Genomic DNA, 21,490 nt, shown 5'->3' on the forward strand with positions numbered 1-21,490 from the left:
TCCCACCTATGAGTGAGAACATGCGGTGTTTGGTTTTCTGTTCTTGTGATAGTTTGCTAAGAATGATGGTTTCCAGCTGCATCCATGTCCCTACAAAGGACGCAAACTCATCCTTTTTGATGGCTGCATAGTATTCCATGGTGTATATGTGCCACATTTTCTTAATCCAATCTGTCACTGATGGACATTTGGGTTGATTCCAAGTCTTTGCTATTGTGAATAGTGCTGCAATAAACATACGTGTGCATGTGTCTTTATAGCAGCATAATTTATAATCCTTTGGGTATGTACCCAGTAATGGGATGGCTGGGTCATATGGTACATCTAGTTCTAGATCCTTGAGGAATTGCCATACTGTTTTCCATAATGGTTGAACTAGTTTACAATCCCACCAACAGTTTAAAAGTGTTCCTATTTCTCCACATCCTCTCCAGCACCTGTTGTTTCCTGACTTTTTAATGATCGCCATTCTAACTGGTGTGAGATGGTATCTCATTGTGGTTTTGATTTGCATTTCTCTGATGGCCAGTGATGATGAGCATTTTTTCATGTGTCTGTTGGCTGTATGAATGTCTTCTTTTGAGAAATGTCTGTTCATATCCTTTGCCCACTTTTTGATGGGGTTGTTTGTTTTTTTCTTGTAAATTTGTTTGAGTTCTTTGTAGGTTCTGGATATTAGCCCTTTGTCAGATGAGTAGATTGCAAAAATTTTCTCCCATTCTGTAGGTTGCCTGTTCACTCTGATGGTAGTTTCTTTTGCTGTGCAGAAGCTCTTTAATTTAATGAGATCCCATTTGTCAATTTTGGCTTTTGCTACCATTGCTTTTGGTGTTTTAGACATGAAGTCTTTGCCCATGCCTATGTCCTGAATGGTAATACCTAGGTTTTCCTCTAGGATTTTTATGGTATTAAGTCTAACATTTAAGTCTCTAATCCATCTTGAATTAATTTTCGTATAAGGAGTAAGGAAAGGATCCAGTTTCAGCTTTCTACTTATGGCTAGCCAATTTTCCCAGCACCATTTATTAAATAGGGAATCCTTTCCCCATTTCTTGTTTCTCTCAGGTTTGTCAAAGATCAGATGGCTGTAGATGTGTGGTATTATTTCTGAGGACTCTGTTCTGTTCCATTGGTCTATATCTCTGTTTTGGTACCAGTACCATGCTGTTTTGGTTACTGTAGCCTTGTAGTATAGTTTGAAGTCAGGTAGCGTGATGCCTCCAGCTTTGTTCTTTTGACTTAGGATTGTCTTGGAGATGCGGGCTCTTTTTTGGTTCCATATGAACTTTAAAGCAGTTTTTTTCCAATTCTGTGAAGAAACTCATTGGTAGCTTGATGGGGATGGCATTGAATCTATAAATTACCTTGGGCAGTATGGCCATTTTCATGATATTGATTCTTCCTATCCATGAGCATGGTATGTTCTTCCATTTGTTTGTGTCCTCTTTTATTTCACTGAGCAGTGGTTTGTAGTTCTCCTTGAAGAGGTCCTTTACATCCCTTGTAAGTTGGATTCCTAGGTATTTTATTCTCTTTGAAGCAATTGTGAATGGAAGTTCATTCCTGATTTGGCTCTCTGTTTGTCTGTTACTGGTGTATAGGAATGCTTGTGATTTTTGCAAATTAATTTTGTATCCTGAGACTTTGCTGAAGTTGCTTATCAGCTTAAGGAGATTTTGGGCTGAGACAATGGGGTTTTCTAAATATACAATCATGTCATCTGCAAACAGGGACAATTTGACTTCTTCTTTTCCTAACTGAATACCCTTGATTTCTTTCTCTTGCCTAATTGCCCTAGCCAGAACTTCCAACACTATGTTGAATAGGAGTGGTGAGAGAGGGCATCCCTGTCTTGTGCCAGTTTTCAAAGGGAATTTTTCCAGTTTTTGCCCATTCAGTATGATATTGGCTGTGGGTTTGTCATAAATAGCTCTTATTATTTTGAGGTACGTTCCATCAATACCGAATTTATTGAGCGTTTTTAGCATGAAGGGCTGTTGAATTTTGTCAAAAGCCTTTTCTGCATCTATTGAGATAATCATGTGGTTCTTGTCTTTGGTTCTGTTTATATGCTGGATTATGTTTATTGATTTGCGAATGTTGAACCAGCCTTGCATCCCAGGGATGAAGCCCACTTGATCATGGTGGATAAGCTTTTTGATGTGTTGCTGAATCCGGTTTGCCAGTATTTTATTGAGGATTTTTGCATCGATGTTCATCAGGGATATTGGTCTAAAATTCTCTTTTTTTGTTGTGTCTCTGCCAGGCTTTGGTATCAGGATGATGTTGGCCTCATAAAATGAGTTAGGGAGGATTCCCTCTTTTTCTATTGATTGGAATAGTTTCAGAAGGAATGGTACCAACTCCTCCTTGTACCTCTGGTAGAATTCAGCTGTGAATCCATCTGGTCCTGGACTTTTTTTGGTTGGTAGGCTATTAATTATTGCCTCAATTTCAGAGCCTGCTATTGGTCTATTCAGGGATTCAACTTCTTCCTGGTTTAGTCTTGGAAGAGTGTAAGTGTCCAGGAAATTATCCATTTCTTCTAGATTTTCCAGTTTATTTGCGTAGAGGTGTTTATAGTATTCTCTGATGGTAGTTTTTATTTCTGTGGGGTCGGTGGTGATATCCCCTTTATCATTTTTAATTGCGTCGATTTGATTCTTCTCTCTTTTCTTCTTTATTAGTCTTGCTAGTGGTCTGTCAATTTTGTTGATCTTTTCAAAAAACCAACTCCTGGATTCATTGATTTTTTGGAGAGTTTTTTGTGTCTCTATCTCCTTCAGTTCTGCTCTGATCTTAGTTATTTCTAGCCTTCTGCTAGCTTTCGAATGTGTTTGCTCTTGCTTCTCTAGTTCTTTTAATTGCGATGTTAGAGTGTCAATTTTAGATCTTTCCTGCTTTCTCTTGTGGGCATTTAGTGCTATAAATTTCCCTCTACACACTGCTTTAAATGTGTCCCAGAGATTCTGGTATGTTGTATCTTTGTTCTCATTGGTTTCAAAGAACATCTTTATTTCTGCCTTCATTTCGTGATGTACCCAGTAGTCATTCAGGAGCAGGTTGTTCAGTTTCCATGTAGTTGAGCGGTTTTGATTGAGTTTCTTAGTCCTGAGTTCTAGTTTGATTGCACTGTGGTCTGAGAGACAGTTTGTTATAATTTCTGTTCTTGTACATTTGCTGAGGAGTGCTTTACTTCCAATTACGTGGTCGATTTTGGAGTAAGTACGATGTGGTGCTGAGAAGAATGTATATTCTGTTGATTTGGGGTGGAGAGTTCTATAGATGTCTATTAGGTCTGCTTGCTGCAGAGATGAGTTCAATTCCTGGATATCCTTGTTAACTTTCTGTCTCGTTGATCTGTCTAATGTTGACAGTGGAGTGTTGAAGTCTCCCATTATTATTGTATGGGAGTCTAAGTCTCTTTGTAAGTCTCTAAGGACTTGCTTTATGAATCTGGGTGCTCCTGTATTGGGTGCATATATATTTAGGATAGTTAGCTCTTCCTGTTGAATTGATCCCTTTACCATTATGTAATGGCCTTCTTTGTCTCTTTTGATCTTTGATGGTTTAAAGTCTGTTTTATCAGAGACTAGTATTGCAACCCCCGCTTTTTTTTGTTCTCCATTTGCTTGGTAAATCTTCCTCCATCCCTTTATTTTGAGCCTATGTATGTCTCTGCGTGTGAGATGGGTCTCCTGAATACAGCAGACTGATGGGTCTTGACTCTTTATCCAGTTTGCCAGTCTGTGTCTTTTAATTGGAGCATTTAGTCCATTTACATTTAAGGTTAAGATTGTTATGTGTGAACTTGATCCTGTTAATGGCCACTTCTATCTCCTTTAGTAGAAAGGGGATTGGAGCAAAAACCAAAGGTGGATCTGACATTCATTGTCTTCTGTAGGTGGTGTTACAAGACAGCAGAACATCGGTAAGGCAACAGCATGACAACAGTCTCAAGTTCTTGGGGTACTGCCCTCAGGAGAACTCACTGTGGCCCAAGCTTACAATGAAAGAGCACCTGGAGTTGTATGCAGCCGTGAAAGGACTGGGCAAAGAAGATGCTGCTCTTAGTATTTCACGGTACAGAGAGAAGTCTCACAATCTGTAGCTGGAGGAAGGGAAAAATACGTCATTTCTTCATTGTATATAAAAAGGAAATTATAAACAGTGTCTTTAAATTTTCATGCAAATAAAATGATCGAACTACCTGCATAAGAACCAAATCATAAGATTTAGCATGTATGAAAATGTTAAGGAAGCTTAAATTTACTATCTAGAATAACAGTGCTTAGAGTTTCCTATAGTTGTTTTGGATAGGTCCATTTGCCATATACTTCATGTATAATCACACTGTTTTTTGTCAGATTGGTGGAAGCTCTCAAGCTCCAGGAGCAACTTAAGGTTCCCGTGAAAACTCTATCAGAGGGAATAAAGAGAAAGGTATGGGCCAGGCTCGGGGTTGCTCTGTGCACCCTTGGCTGGGTGCCCATGGGCTGTTCCTCCCATTGCAGCTGTGCTTTGTGCTGAGCATCCTGGGGAACCCATCAGTGGTGCTTCTAGACGAGCCGTTTACTGGGATGGACCCCGAGGGGCAGCAGCAAATGTGGTAAGGAGAGCGAATATTAAGTGTCAGAGTCAATAGAATACATCTAGGTTTTTATTTTATTTTTTGTATGTTTCTTTGTTACATTTTGCTCCATTAACCTTTGACAGGCACATCTTCTATTTTGTAATTCAGTGAAACCTAATACAGCATTCAAAATTCCTCCAGGAAGGAAAAAATAGATATTTTAAGACCCAAATAGACTCTTGATTATGTTTGTTTGGATTTTTCTTCTCTTCTTCCTCTTCCCCCTGTCTTTTTATTTTTCCATTTCATTTTTCAATTATTGAAAGTCACATAGTGTGATGTTTCTCTATTTTTTACTCCAACTTTTCTACTTTTCTTCTCCAATAGTGCATTATTTTACCAATACTCTTCTTTTTATGAAGCCTATTAATATGGTACTATCATTAGGTAATGTAGCACAATTTTTGTTCTTTTTCTCTATGGCAAGGATTTTCTCTCGTAGCCTTATTTATCTATTTATTTATTTATTTGTTATTTTATTGTATTACTTGACACAGAGTCTTGCTCCATCTCCCAGGCTGGAATGCAGTGGTGTGATCACAGCTCACTGCAGCCTCAACCTTCTGGGCTTAAGCGATCCACTCATCGCAGCCTCTCAAGTAGCTGGGACCACAGGCATGTGCCACCATGCCTGGCTTATTTTTAAATTTTTTGTGGAGATGGGGTTTCACCATTTTGCACAGGCTTCTTGCATCCAAACATAACATCTTCTCTTTAGATTTCCTGCTTTTTTCTATTTATCTATTTTCCCAAATTACTTTCTAAATGTAAACAATCCCTTACTTTATCTTTAGGCAGATACTTCAGGCTACCGTTAAAAACAAGGAGAGGGGCGCCCTCTTGACCACCCATTACATGTCGGAGGCTGAGGCTGTGTGTGACCGTGTGGCCATCATGGTTTCAGGAACGCTAAGGTGGGTGCCTGTCCTGAGCCAGCATGAGACTAACATGTTCTTATAGAGAGAGTTTCAGTTTGCTATGAACAGCTGATGCTCTACAGCTCCCTAACCTATAATTAAACACCTTCCTCTACAGTGAGAACCAAGGAATAAATTAAGAGACAAGTATTTTTTCTTTATTTCCCCTGAACTAGGTGTATTGGTTCCATTCAACATCTGAAAAACAAGTTTGGTAAAGATTATTTGCTAGAAATAAAAATGAAAGAACCTACTCAGGTGAAAGCTCTCCACACAGAGATTTTGAAGCTTTTCCCACAGGCTGCTCGGCAGGAAAGGTAAAAGATGTTTTTGGTTTGAGTGACAAGTATGAGTGTTTTCCAGTATTAGCATCAATTAGTTTTGTGCTAGTCTAAACAGGAAGAGAAAGGCAGAGTGGACTTATTCATTACATAACGAGCTGTTTGAGGATTGCTAGGATGCATTACAAAAACTAAACAGTTATTTTTAGTGAGTGTTGTAGACCTCAGAAAAAGTGAATGTTGTGTGTGTGTGTGCATTCATATGTATGTGTGTAAATGGTGGAATGGCTTGGAGATTAAGAACAAAGTTCAGACAAATTAAACTATCAACTTTTAAATGATTTTTAAAAAATAAACAATGAAAACAATGCTTTCACCTACAGGATTTTGCTGAATATAAATCACATCGAAAGTTCCATAACACAGACTTCCATGCTTGAGAAGGATTGACTCTATCCTATATTATTCAGTTATAAATCAGTTGATCCTCCCAATGTTTCTTTTAAAGTTGTATGTGGAAGATGGCCGAATAGGAACAGCTCCAGTCTCCAACTCCCAGCGTGAGCAACACAGAAGACCGGTGATTTCTGCATTTTCAACTGAGCCTCTGCTGCTGATACCCAGGCAAACAGGGTCTGGAGTGGACCTCAAGCAATCTCCAACAGACCTACAGCTGAGGGTCCTGACTGTTAGAAGGAAAACTATCAAACAGGAAGGACACCTACACCAAAACCCCATCAGTACATCACCATCATCAAAGACCAGAGGCAGATAAAACCACGAAGATGGGGAAAAAGCAGGGCAGAAAAGCTGGAAATTCAAAAAATAAGAGCACATCTCCCCCGGCAAAGGGGCGCAGCTCATCGCCAGCAACGGATCAAAGCTGGACGGAGAATGACTTTGACGAGATGAGAGAAGAAGGCTTCAGTCCATCAAATTTCTCAGAGCTAAAGGAGGAATTACGTACCCAGTGCAAAGAAACTAAAAATCTTGAAAAAAAAGTGGAAGAATTGATGGCTAGAGTAATTAATGCAGAGAAGGTCATAAACGAAATGAAAGAGATGAAAACCATGACACGAGAAATACGTGACAAATGCACAAGCTTCAGTAACCGACTCGATCAACTGGAAGAAAGAGTATCTGCGATTGAGGATCAAATGAATGAAATGAAGCGAGAAGAGAAACCAAAAGAAAAAAGAAGAAAAAGAAATGAACAAAGCCTGCAAGAAGTATGGGATTATGTAAAAAGACCAAATCTACGTCTGATTGGGGTGCCTGAAAGTGAGGGGGAAAATGGAACCAAGTTGGAAAACACTCTTCAGGATATCATCCAGGAGAACTTCCCCAACCTAGTAGGGCAGGCCAACATTCAAATCCAGGAAATACAGAGAACGCCACAAAGATACTCCTCGAGAAGAGCAACTCCAAGACACATAATTGCCAGATTCACCAAAGTTGAAATGAAGGAAAAAATCTTAAGGGCAGCCAGAGAGAAAGGTCGGGTTACCCACAAAGGGAAGCCCATCAGACTAACAGCAGATCTCTCGGCAGAAACTCTCCAAGCCAGAAGAGAGTGGGGGCCAATATTCAACATTCTTAAAGAAAAGAATTTTAAACCCAGAATTTCATATCCAGCCAAACTAAGTGTCATAAGTGAAGGAGAAATAAAATCCTTCACAGATAAGCAAATGCTTAGAGATTTTGTCACCACTAGGCCTGCCTTACAAGAGACCCTGAAGGAAGCACTAAACATGGAAAGGAACAACCAGTACCAGCCATTGCAAAAACATGCCAAAATGTAAAGACCATCGAGGTTAGGAAGAAACTGCATCAACTAACAAGCAAAATAACCAGTTAATATCATAATGGCAGGATCAAGTTCACACATAACAATCTTAACCTTAAATGTAAATGGACTAAATGCTCCAATTAAAAGACACAGACTGGCAAACTGGATAAAGAGTCAAGACCCATCAGTCTGCTGTATTCAGGAGACCCATCTCACACGCAGAGACATACATAGGCTCAAAATAAAGGGATGGAGGAAGATTTACCAAGCAAATGGAGAACAAAAAAAAGCAGGGGTTGCAATACTAGTCTCTGATAAAACAGACTTTAAACCATCAAAGATCAAAAGAGACAAAGAAGGCCATTACATAATGGTAAAGGGATCAATTCAACAGGAAGAGCTAACTATCCTAAATATATATGCACCCAATACAGGAGCACCCAGATTCATAAAGCAAGTCCTTAGAGACTTACAAAGAGACTTAGACTCCCATACAATAATAATGGGAGACTTCAACACTCCACTGTCAACATTAGACAGATCAACGAGACAGAAAGTTAACAAGGATATCCAGGAATTGAACTCATCTCTGCAGCAAGCAGACCTAATAGACATCTATAGAACTCTCCACCCCAAATCAACAGAATATACATTCTTCTCAGCACCACATCGTACTTACTCCAAAATCGACCACGTAATTGGAAGTAAAGCACTCCTCAGCAAATGTACAAGAACAGAAATTATAACAAACTGTCTCTCAGACCACAGTGCAATCAAACTAGAACTCAGGACTAAGAAACTCAATCAAAACCGCTCAACTACATGGAAACTGAACAACCTGCTCCTGAATGACTACTGGGTACATCACGAAATGAAGGCAGAAATAAAGATGTTCTTTGAAACCAATGAGAACAAAGATACAACATACCAGAATCTCTGGGACACATTTAAAGCAGTGTGTAGAGGGAAATTTATAGCACTAAATGCCCACAAGAGAAAGCAGGAAAGATCTAAAATTGACACTCTAACATCACAATTAAAAGAACTAGAGAAGCAAGAGCAAACACATTCGAAAGCTAGCAGAAGGCTAGAAATAACTAAGATCAGAGCAGAACTGAAGGAGATAGAGACACAAAAAACTCTCCAAAAAATCAATGAATCCAGGAGTTGGTTTTTTGAAAAGATCAACAAAATTGACAGACCACTAGCAAGACTAATAAAGAAGAAAAGAGAGAAGAATCAAATCGACACAATTAAAAATGATAAAGGGGATATCACCACCGACCCCACAGAAATAAAAACTACCATCAGAGAATACTATAAACACCTCTACGCAAATAAACTGGAAAATCTAGAAGAAATGGATAATTTCCTGGACACTTACACTCTTCCAAGACTAAACCAGGAAGAAGTTGAATCCCTGAATAGACCAATAGCAGGCTCTGAAATTGAGGCAATAATTAATAGCCTACCAACCAAAAAAAGTCCAGGACCAGATGGATTCACAGCTGAATTCTACCAGAGGTACAAGGAGGAGTTGGTACCATTCCTTCTGAAACTATTCCAATCAATAGAAAAAGAGGGAATCCTCCCTAACTCATTTTATGAGGCCAACATCATCCTGATACCAAAGCCTGGCAGAGACACAACAAAAAAAGAGAATTTTAGACCAATATCCCTGATGAACATCGATGCAAAAATCCTCAATAAAATACTGGCAAACCGGATTCAGCAACACATCAAAAAGCTTATCCACCATGATCAAGTGGGCTTCATCCCTGGGATGCAAGGCTGGTTCAACATTCGCAAATCAATAAACATAATCCAGCATATAAACAGAACCAAAGACAAGAACCACATGATTATCTCAATAGATGCAGAAAAGGCTTTTGACAAAATTCAACAGCCCTTCATGCTAAAAACGCTCAATAAATTCGGTATTGATGGAACGTACCTCAAAATAATAAGAGCTATTTATGACAAACCCACAGCCAATATCATACTGAATGGGCAAAAACTGGAAAAATTCCCTTTGAAAACTGGCACAAGACAGGGATGCCCTCTCTCACCACTCCTATTCAACATAGTGTTGGAAGTTCTGGCTAGGGCAATTAGGCAAGAGAAAGAAATCAAGGGTATTCAGTTAGGAAAAGAAGAAGTCAAACTGTCCCTGTTTGCAGATGACATGATTGTATATTTAGAAAACCCCATTGTCTCAGCCCAAAATCTCCTTAAGCTGATAAGCAACTTCAGCAAAGTCTCAGGATACAAAATTAATGTGCAAAAATCACAAGCATTCCTATACACCAGTAACAGACAAACAGAGAGCCAAATCAGGAATGAACTTCCATTCACAATTGCTTCAAAGAGAATAAAATACCTAGGAATCCAACTTACAAGGGATGTAAAGGACCTCTTCAAGGAGAACTACAAACCACTGCTCAGTGAAATAAAAGAGGACACAAACAAATGGAAGAACATACCATGCTCATGGATAGGAAGAATCAATATCGTGAAAATGGCCATACTGCCCAAGGTAATTTATAGATTCAATGCCATCCCCATCAAGCTACCAATGAGTTTCTTCACAGAATTGGAAAAAACTGCTTTAAAGTTCATATGGAACCAAAAGAGAGCCCGCATCTCCAAGACAATCCTAAGTCAAAAGAACAAAGCTGGAGGCATCACGCTACCTGACTTCAAACTATACTACAAGGCTACAGTAACCAAAACAGCATGGTACTGGTACCAAAACAGAGATATAGACCAATGGAACAGAACAGAGTCCTCAGAAATAATACCACACATCTACAGCCATCTGATCTTTGACAAACCTGAGAGAAACAAGAAATGGGGAAAGGATTCCCTATTTAATAAATGGTGCTGGGAAAATTGGCTAGCCATAAGTAGAAAGCTGAAACTGGAACCTTTCCTTACTCCTTATACGAAAATTAATTCAAGATGGATTAGAGACTTAAATGTTAGACTTAATACCATAAAAATCCTAGAGGAAAACCTAGGTAGTACCATTCAGGACATAGGCATGGGCAAAGACTTCATGTCTAAAACACCAAAAGCAACGGCAGCAAAAGCCAAAATTGGCAAATGGGATCTCATTAAACTAAAGAGCTTCTGCACAGCAAAAGAAACTACCATCAGAGTGAACAGGCAACCTACAGAATGGGAGAAGATTTTTGCAATCTACTCATCTGACAAAGGGCTAATATCCAGAACCTACAAAGAACTCAAACAAATTTACAAGAAAAAAACAAACAACCCCATCAAAAAGTGGGCAAAGGATATGAACAGACATTTCTCAAAAGAAGACATTCATACAGCCAACAGACACATGAAAAAATGCTCATCATCACTGGCCATCAGAGAAATGCAAATCAAAACCACAATGAGATACCATCTCACACCAGTTAGAATGGCGATCATTAAAAAGTCAGGAAACAACAGGTGCTGAAGAGGATGTGGAGAAATAGGAACACTTTTACACTGTTGGTGGGATTGTAAACTAGTTCAACCATTATGGAAAACAGTATGGCGATTCCTCAAGGATCTAGAACTAGATGTACCATATGACCCAGCCATCCCATTACTGGGTATATACCCAAAGGATTTTAAATTATGCTGCTATAAAGACACATGCACATGTATGTTTATTGCAGCACTATTCACAATAGCAAAGACTTGGAATCAACCCAAATGTCCATCAGTGACAGATTGGATTAAAAAAATGTGGCACATATACACCATGGAATACTATGCAGCCATCAAAAAGGATGAGTTTGCGTCCTTTGTAGGGACATGGATGCAGCTGGAAACCATCATTCTTAGCAAACTATCACAAGAACAGAAAACCAAACACCGCATGTTCTCACTCATAGGTGGGAACTGAACAATAAGATCACTTGGACTCAGGAAGGGGAACATCACACACAGGGGCCTATCATGGGGAGGGGAGAGGGGGGAGGGATTGCATTGGGAGTTATACCTGATGTAAATGATGAGTTGATGGGTGCAGCACACCAACATGGCACAAGTATACATATGTAACAAACCTGCACATTATGCACATGTACCCTACAACTTAAAGTATAATAATAATAAATTAATTAAAAAAAAAAATAAAGTTGTATGTGGTCAGCCATGGGTTACAAGTAATGATAATCAAATCTTTGTGAATAGCAGAATAAGGCTGAATTTAATTGAAAGATGAACAGAATTTTCTTGTATACCATTTCTATTCATTTATTTTTATAATATTTATTATATTTATTGAACACCTATTATCTGCTGCAGGCTATGTATTGAATAGTCAACAAAATAGACAAGGTTCTTCTCTTTTGGAGCTGAGGATATTAAGCAAATGAAGATACAAATAAATGAGGATATGACATTGAAGTAGGGCTTTAAGACTGAGCAGGGTTCGGTCAGCTGAAAAGTGGGAGTAACAGACACTGTTTCCAGGAAACAGCTCGTTTAAAGAACTTAGGTCAAGAATGAATTCTACAAATGTGAAGGATGAAACAAAAGCTCATATAGTTGATGTGTAAAGGGATATTCAAGTGGAGATGACAAAATACAGAGATGTAGACCTGTGGCTCACAAGAGGAGGAAGAGGTCATTGAGATCCAGCCTGGCAACAAACAAAGTGGGGGATTTTTTAACCATATAGAAGACCACTAAACTAGGAGAATGTTGAGGCCAACAAGAGAGATGGGAAGTCAAGAGGGTCTAGGATGAACCCCAGGAGCTCTCAGCTTTGAGATGGGATTGAGGAAGAAAATAAATCCTCCTGTGTGGACAGTACCACCGCAACCATACCAACAAATACTGAGGATTATCTAGAACAGCACTGGCCAGTAGAATTTTTGGAATAATGAAAATGTCCTATCTGTGCTGTCCAGGATGGTAGTCAATACACATATGTAGCTACTGAGTACTTCAGATGTGGCTAGTGTGAATGAGGAGTTGAATTTTCAATTTTATTTATTTTAATTACTTTAAATGTAAATAGCCACATGGAGTTAATAGCTACTCTATTAAGCAGTGCAGGCCTAGAGAATTAGAAGGAAAATAATAAGTGTGGTTGTCTCAGAAGCTAAGAGAGAAAGAGTAGGTTTGTTTTAAGGAGGGTGTGTACAATTTTATATAATGCTTTTGAGAAATCTGCAGAATGAGGATTGAAGAGTGTTTATTGGATTGTGCACACGAAAGGGGGTCTGAAGGTCAAGAAAGAATTTTTTTTTTAGCAGGAGAGGGTTCAACATATTTTAATTCTTATAGGAGAGATTGAAAATTAAATCTCAATCTCTCCTATGAGAGAAGGGAAAGTAACACAAATGTTCTAGAAAGGTTGCTTTTTGAGAGTAAGAAATATAGCACAATAAGAAAGTGCAGGCTGAGTGGGAAAGATTCTTGATCAAAGCCATTTCTCAGAATTTATCTTCAACATAAAATTAGAAGCAACTAGATGTTTGTTGTTATAACATTTTTTATGGTTGAATATGTTATTTCACATCGATTCATGCTGTATCAAGTGAGACATTTTTATTTAAAGAACACTTTGAAAAATTATTTTACTTTGCCTGTTAATTCCTCCCCAGTGTTATCACACTGGAACTCAGTGATCAATCTCACTCTTCTCCCTGACAGATATTCCTCTTTTATGGCGTATAAGTTACCTGTGGAGGATGTCCACCCTCTGTCTCGGGCCTTTTTCAAATTAGAGGCAGGTAAGTTTGGATATATATAAATAAGACTTTGTGTATTGTTTGCATTATTTTTATGTCAAATATAGACTATGTAATTTCAAGTAGAACAATTAAATAGTCAATCAAAACTTGAAAAATCCCTACCAGGATAGTCATAACAGTCTCAAAGGAAGTGAAGTGGTGGTCCTAAATGTGGGTTTGCTCCACCTGATTCTTCCTGTGCTGACCAGGAAGCCCAGCCACAAGTCAGTCAGGTTACTCCATCCTGCAGGATTGAATTGGGGTACCAGGGCTGTTTCTTACCATGACAACAGTGCATAGAATTGAAGGATAATTATGAGAATGTTGTCCCAAAGAATACCAAGAGGAGCTTTTGGGGTCTCTATGTTTCTAAAAGCCAAGGTCCCAGGAGCAAATGTACAGGGGTAACAATTGGAGGACTGAGTGAAGGTCAGCAAAAGAAAACACAGAAGGGTGAGGTGTAACAAGTCACAATTGAGGCGGGGCTTCTGAACTAGTTCCAGAGACACTGCATATTTATGGCTATTGATGCAGAATGTACAAATGTGGGGTTTGTTAAAAGGGAGCCAGCATGGAGTAGACTCCTCTATAGATTTATAAATATAGAATAAGTTATTCTCGACAGCTGATTTGGAGTCCAAAGCATACATGTAAAGAATCAAAAGGATAATACTAAAATAGGACACAAGGAGCTTTTTAGAGAGAGTTTATAGGAAACTGAATATGTTCATGCATGGCTATCTTTTATTAGCCATATCAGCACTCTTGTTTAATTTATCCTTCAAGGAAATGTAATTATTTGGCCTGTATCTTACAGTATCTAAACAATTTGAAGTTATTGTCTCTGTTGTATGACTTTACAAACACTTGGTGAAAAATATATAAGCCACTAATGTCAGTCTCTTTAAATGCAGTGAAACAGACCTTCAACCTGGAGGAATACAGCTTCTCTCAGGCTACCTTGGAGCAGGTGGGTTTTCATTGAACAAGTGAGCACCACCCAGATGACCTCTGTGTGAATCAGTCTTTCAGAAACACCCTGACTTTTTTGTATCTTTTTTATTTTCTCTTACTTAGGTATTGTTAGAACTCTGTAAAGAGCAGGAGATGGGAAATGTTGATGATAAAATTGATACAACAGTTCAATGGAAACTTCTCCCACAGGAAGACCCTTAAAACGAAGAACCTCCTAACATTCAATTTTAGGTCCCACTACATTGTTAGTTTCCATAATTCTACAAGAATGTTTCCTTTTACTTCAGTTAACAAAAGAAAATATTCAATAGTTTAAACATTCAGTAATGATTGAAGTTTTCATTTTTAAAAGTTTTAGGATGAAGGAAACAAGGAAATATAGGGAAAAGCAGTAGAAAAAATTAAGAAAATCAGACATGTTATTCCTCTCCAACGTGGTCTATTTTGGGCTTAAAAATAATTTAAAAATCATGTAATATTAGGTTGGTTTTTGGTTATCATCAATAAAGCTAACACTGAGCACATTTTACAAATAAAAATATGAGTTTTTTTAGCCTGAACTTCAAATGTATTAGCTATTTTTAAACATTAGTTACTCAGATTCTAATTAATGTGACATTGACTATAAGAAGATCTGATGAAATGGCACAGCATAACATTAAAATGACATATTCTGATTATAAAATAAATACATGTGAATTTTAGTACATATTGAAATTATATGGAAGAAGATAACCCTAATCTGTAAGAAAGTACCACAGTTAATATTTTATTTAGCCAACTTATATTCAATGTATTTTTTATGAGTCCTTTTTCAAAGGTAATATCAGTAGGCATAGTCATTTTCTGTATCTTTTCACCTCACAGTTCACGAACATTTCCCATGTCATTATAACACTTTTGTGTTATATAATTGCTGCATTAATGTTAGAGCTGTAGTGATGTAATACCAGAGTTATTAACTTTGGGTTATATGCAAATTTACTTCTTAGAAATAAAACTTTGATGGACTTTTCTTATGTTTTGTTTACTACAGTCTTAAGGTAAGTGGTTCAGATATCAACTGATGGTTCTCTCTCTCTTCTGTAAGATTCATATTATTCTCTGACCTGTAGAAAAAGTTATTATCCATCTGTTGTCGTTTGGGTATTTGACCCTCTGAATCTCTTGTTGAAATTTGATTCCCAGTGTTGGAGGTGGGGCCCAGTGGGAGGTGTTTGGGTCATAGGAGAATGTATCCCTCATGAATTGCTTGGTGCTGTCCTTGCAATTATGAGTGAGTTCTCACTCTGTTAGTTCTCAGGGGAACTGGTAGTTAAAAAGAGCCCGGCATCTCCTTCTCCCTCTCTCTGTCTCTCTCACCATGTGATCTTTGCACATGCTGGCCCCACTTCACCTCTGACAAGTCGAAGCAGTGTGAGGCCTCACCAGATGCAGATGTTGGCACCACGCTTCTTGTACAACCTGTGGTTTCAGAATCCCAACTGAAAGAGTCAGCCTAAAAGTGTCCTGTGAAACACCTAGGAAGATAGGACGTAAGGCAAGCAACAACTTCAGTGGAAAATGTGTCTTGTTCCAAAGCGACAGGAGGACCACTGCCACAGAAACCACCCTAAAGTCAGAAGTGGCGGTAAGAAGATAGGCCTGGTGAAAGCAGAGCTGACATGCGGTTGCTGACTTTCACATGCTTCCAACAAGCAGCGTTTGCAGCAGAGCAATAAGAAACATTGATTGGATGAATACAGAAGCAAATGAATCAGAAAATTTAGCAGGATTGTGTTGGATTGGGTAAAAAAAAAAAAAAAAATTAAAAAAAAAAAACCTGTTGCAAATAAAATGAATATACATTTTTTGCCCATAAAGTCTTAGTGTCTCAATCCATTTAATTTTTTTTATTGTGGCAAAGATATAATAAAACAAAATTTGCTTGAAATAAATCAGACACAGAAGGAAAAATATTGTATGCTTACACTCATATGGAATATCTATTTATAGATTAGGCACATTCCCTGAGGCAGAAAGAAATTAAAGATTACTAGTGGCTCGGGGGAGGAGAGAGTGGGAGTTATCACTTAATGGTTACAGAATTCCTGTTTGGGTTGACGAACAATTTGAGAACTAGACAGTGGCGATGGTTGCACAATTTTGTGAATGCAATTAATGTCACTGAATTGTACACTTAAAAATTGTCAAAGTGGATAATTCATTTAATTTTAAAAAATAAAAAATTTTAAATTCTTATGTGTTTTGCCATAAAAATTATAGTGTTTATACAATCTAAACTGGAAAATACTCTTTCTTAGCTAATACGTTTTTCTATCATATACACACAGGATAATATTATATCTACTATTATATAAATACTTAACATCATACTATGAACATCACACTTTCCTAGTTTATTGTATACCTATGTCAGTTTAAGTCAGTTTTTTTTTTTTTTTTTTTTTTTTTGTAGTGCGTATCTAGTATTTCAGTGTTTGGATGTACCAAAACTTTTTAGTTAAGAATAAATTGAAAGATATACAGATTGTTTCTCAGTTTTCCTGTTAGAAACAATGCTGCAGAAGTTCTGTCCCTCTAGAGAACCCTGCCAAACATATACATGCAACATTATTCCATATATATATAATTCCATATATATATGTATATATATGTATATGAGTTTATTTAGTAGTATTAACTCATACAATCACAAGGTCCCACAATAGGCTGTCTTCAAGCTGAGGAGCAAGGAAGCCAGTCTGAGTCCCAAAGCTGAAGAAACTTGGAGTTCCATATTTGAGGGCAGGAAGCATCCAGCACAGAAGAAAGATGTAGGCTGTGAGGCTAGCCAGTCTAGCCTTTTTATGTTTTTCTGCCTGCTTTTTATTCTGGCCAAGCTGGCAGCTGATTAGATGGTGCCTACCCAGATTAAGAGTGGGTCTGCCCTTCCCAGACCACTGACTCAAGTGTTAATCTCCTTTGGCAACAACCTTACAGACACACCCAGGATCAGTACTTCGTGTCTTTTAATCCAATCAAGTTGACACTCTGTATTAACCATTACAGCAATTATCTATATAATCACTTCAAATATATTCCTAGAATGTCTGGGTCATTGTGTGGAGTTGTACCAATCCTTTCCATCCCTAGCAGTCCAGAATTTTACCCAGAAAGGAAGGAATTAGAGACTGTTGGCAGTAATGCCAAGTGAAGTGCCCATTTCCATAAACAAAAAAAGAGGGCAGAAATATACAGCTAACATGGAACCAAGAAGGGTCCCAGGCTTTTATTATAATATTGTTAGCATCCCAAATAATTATTTGCTAGACGAAAGAAAGATGCCAGAAGCTAGCACATCTGTGATTAGATTGGGAAAGGTGGAAAGTGAAGAGAAATTTGAAAGCCCATATTACGTTCTTCGACCTTGCTAGGGGACTTATGAAATCATGATCCAGCTAAGGGAAAGCTTGTTATATCACTGAACAGAACAGAGAGTTTAGCCAAGGAAGAAAATGCTCAGCCTCATGATCATTCTACCATGTGGTTTCATTTTGTTGTTATGTTTTTTTCACTTGTAACCAGCGGAGGGGGTCACCCAGAAAGAAAAAAGTCTTACCAAGAACCCTAGCTACACAGCCAACACCATCTCCAGGCTGTGGCAGTAACTGAAGTGAAGAGGACTTTTGTTTCTGGTGAATCTTGTGTCTGTCTTACAGAGAGAAATGAAGGGGAAGGAAAAAAAGGGGTTAGCTTGTCAGAAAAAAAAAAAAAAAGGAAAAAGAAGTAAGGAAGGAAGGAAAGAAAGAAAAGAAAAGAAAAGAAAAAAGAAAAGAAAAGAAAACAATTACTGACCTAATTAATTGCCAGCAGAGTCCAACCACCACTCTGATGAATCTAGTCTTCTTTAATGTGGGTCATTAATGGGAAAAAATCATTGGCCAGATGAGAAAATTTAAGACTATGGAATGATTAAATCCAAGTGCAACAATCAGCAAAGTTCCCAAAGAAACACACATAATTATAAAAAAAAAAAAGGGAAGATCTTAAAAATACTACTACTTAGAATTTTGTATTAGTCACATTTGAGAGAGCTTGCTTAGCTCACAATAATTTCTTCCTTAGTTCTTGAGTTTTCTAATAGTCTCATTTGTTTGTCCTACTGATTTGTTTTCATGGTAGACTCTTGATTATGACTTTATCTAGTGGGAGGAATATTTATTTTACCTCTGTTGCTTTGTGTTCTGAAATTTGGATGTATCTTTATGGAATTTTTTGTGTTTTCTCTGTGACACTCCAGGATAGTAAGAGGAGGAGAAGGAGGGAGGAGAAGGGGAAGTAGCAGCACATAACATTTTTTGAGCTTTTACAATTTTCCCTCATTGTTCTATGTACTTACATAGATGAATTTTACCCCTATAATAACCATATATATATATATTAATACTGTTGTTTTTCCACTTTTTGGGGGTAGAAAAACCTGAGGGGGTAAGAGTTAAATGGATTGTGCAAGGTCACACAGCTAGTACATGGCAAGAGTCAGAATTTGAACACAAGTTCGGCTCCAGAGTGTATACACTAACGCCTATAATACATCTCTGGACATGTTATTATGCTGGGAGAATAAATTCAGATTCTTCTCCTGTCTCTTGTACCTGATACATGCTCTACATACTTTGGGGTTTCATTTTCTATGGGCAATTATCTGTCTGTCTATCTATCTATCTACTATCTATCTTCTATCTATCTATCTATCTATCTATCTATCTATCTATCTGTCTGTCTGTCTGTCTGTCTGTCTGTCTGTCTGTCTGTCTTACAGAAATTGGGCAGAGAATACAGCTTTACTCTTCCCTGAAGTTGTAGGTGAAATTTTCCTAGTCTGTTTTTAGCACTGGACAGTCCTATAAACCCTCTGGATTCCCAGGAATATGAACTCCAGCTTACCAACGTTTCAAGGACCAAGTTCAGGACAGAGGGTCATTAAAACACCTGAGGTTTGATTTTCAGTCCAATATATCCTTCAACTGCTGGAGTATCTGAAATGCCACTCACAACTTTAGGGAAACTTTAAATTCCTTCTCAGTTTTAACACCTGGAAACCTGTCTTTCTGTCTTTGTTTGTTTGTTTGTTTCTTCCATTGTTGTTTACATTCTTCATCTTTTTTCTTCCTTTTTTGAATTTGACTATATATTGGAAATTCAATTTGGGGATCTATGTTATCCACCATTTCCATGCCCTTCTAGCTGGAGGCTGGGCACTTGAGTATATATTAGGTCACTATTTGTGGGGAAATTGTTACATTACATAAGGAGAATGGCCTCCCAAAATGAAAATAAATAAGAGGAAACAGGTCAAGAAAAAGGAAGAGAAAGCATACACAAGAAACAATGGTAAGAAATGAAACTAATAAATATATTTGATCTAAATAATTATCATTGATATTGTAGCTGTGAATTTTAATACAATTATAAGAATGGTAGAATGAAAATGATTCCTAAAATAAAGTATAAAGGGTCTAAAACAATGATAACAACAAAAACGTTCATAAAAACCTTAACTGTAATACAGGTGGTTTAAAAGTAACTTTGAGTTTTGTTGTATTCCTAATACCAAATGTTAAGAGTGTTTATGACCTCCCTTCCCACACCCCATGAGAACTTTAGAACACCTATATTAGCAGTGTTTGTGCCAGTTTTCAATGTAAAAGAAGTGGCATGTCACTGTTGACTATTTTTAAACACAGAAGTAATTGCCAAGGAGAGAAATTACACACACACACACACACACACACACACACGTATACACATAATAGTATCATAGCTGTAGTTGTTGTTGTTGTTGTTTAAATTATCTGCTTTGCTCCAGAAAGTTTCTCAGCTTTATGATCATTAACATCTGTGGACTGGGAGCCATGTCAAATATTTGAGATTTCCCAATTCATGGACTTTGGTTTCCTGTTTTGTCATTCACTGTGGCAGGTCAAGAAAAGTTTGCAACTCTTTGCAGAGCAGAGGGAGACACACTATGCTATATGACTTGAACACGTTTCAGTTTGTTATAGTCTTCATGCACAAAAATTTATCTGAATCTTTTTATATGTTTTGTAGACCTTGGCAAACCAGTGGCTTATTTTGTTCATGTGTATTATGAAATCCTTCATCCACTGTGAAGAGGGTGGGAGAAATAAATTTGTGGAAAAGTCTTCATTTGTCTATCCTAGGAGTTTCTCCAAAGCATACTATGGATTGCTTAGCTTTATTCGGAAAAAAAATGAGCTCCAGAGTATTCTGCTAACTTAGTCTGAATTAGTTAAATATACAACTAACTGGTAGTTGTGTTTATTCATCAGTAGTGAAAAGAAAATAGATACAGATTTCTCATACAAATTTAACTGCTTTGTTTGATTATTGTTTTTACTCTTTCTTGTTCCTGCCTCCATCTTGGTCTCATCATTTCTGAAGAACTAGTTCCATTTTCCTCGTTTACCATTTTCTCCCTTATCCCTGTAGTTGAAAGGCTAAGTGAACAAACACAGAGTTTTTTTTATTCCCAACCAACCACGGAACAGTCATTTCCTTGCAGAATAATTGGCTTAGGGAGAAAGAGACACAGAAAACAAAACAAGTTCATCATGTACAGCTTGGTCTGGCTACACCCCTTTTCCAGAAACCAGGCTGTGTAAGAGCTGCTGGAGTAGGCACCCATTTAAAGAAAAAATGAAGAAGCAGCAATAAAGAAGTTGTAATCGTTACCTAGACAAACAGAGAACTGGGTTTGACAGTGTTTCTAGAGTGCTTTTTATTATTTTCCTGACAGTAAGTAAAGTTCTATTTTGTTGTGCTATGCCAAATATGTGGGTGGACACTGCTAAAATCAATCTGTTTTTCAGATGTTTCCCAATTCTTACGTGTTTTATGTTAAAGACCTAAGACTAAATTTTTCTGCTTCTTCCCAACCACTTTGTATTGTGTAGATTGTAACAGTAAGACATAGAAAAATGGAAAACATTTGCTTCTGTGCTAGAGAATTATCTGAATATTTTGATGTAAAAATATGAAAGAATTTCATTTTGAGGTTACAGAAACTAAAACAAATTGTTTGTGTTTCTTTATTTGCAAACCTTTGGACAAAATTACTTTCCCATATGATTTCTTTTTGTTTCTTT

At 37.6% G+C, this 21,490-nt stretch overlaps 2 protein-coding genes across 2 annotated transcripts in view; both read left to right on the forward strand.

Moving 5' to 3' along the window:
* Window positions 1-15,354, forward strand: part of ABCA10 (ATP binding cassette subfamily A member 10) — a 57,130-nt gene extending 41,776 nt beyond the window's left edge. The window contains 8 exon segments of the mRNA XM_050765019.1: window positions 3,905-4,083; window positions 4,368-4,443; window positions 4,515-4,609; window positions 5,428-5,547; window positions 5,727-5,867; window positions 13,285-13,364; window positions 14,279-14,334; window positions 14,442-15,354. Coding sequence (XP_050620976.1) covers window positions 3,905-4,083; window positions 4,368-4,443; window positions 4,515-4,609; window positions 5,428-5,547; window positions 5,727-5,867; window positions 13,285-13,364; window positions 14,279-14,334; window positions 14,442-14,540 — 846 coding nt within the window. The 3' untranslated portion in view covers window positions 14,541-15,354.
* Window positions 15,355-20,684: 5,330 nt separating this feature from the next.
* The window catches only part of ABCA6 (ATP binding cassette subfamily A member 6), a 61,793-nt gene continuing 60,987 nt past the window's right edge, over window positions 20,685-21,490 (forward strand). Inside the window, exon 1 of the mRNA XM_050765018.1 lies at window positions 20,685-21,140. The gene's annotated coding sequence lies outside the window, so the exon portion shown is untranslated. The remainder of the gene's footprint in view (window positions 21,141-21,490) is intronic.

Source organism: Macaca thibetana, chromosome 16 (genome assembly GCF_024542745.1).
Source record: "Macaca thibetana thibetana isolate TM-01 chromosome 16, ASM2454274v1, whole genome shotgun sequence".
In the NCBI taxonomy this organism is placed as follows: domain Eukaryota; kingdom Metazoa; phylum Chordata; class Mammalia; order Primates; family Cercopithecidae; genus Macaca; species Macaca thibetana.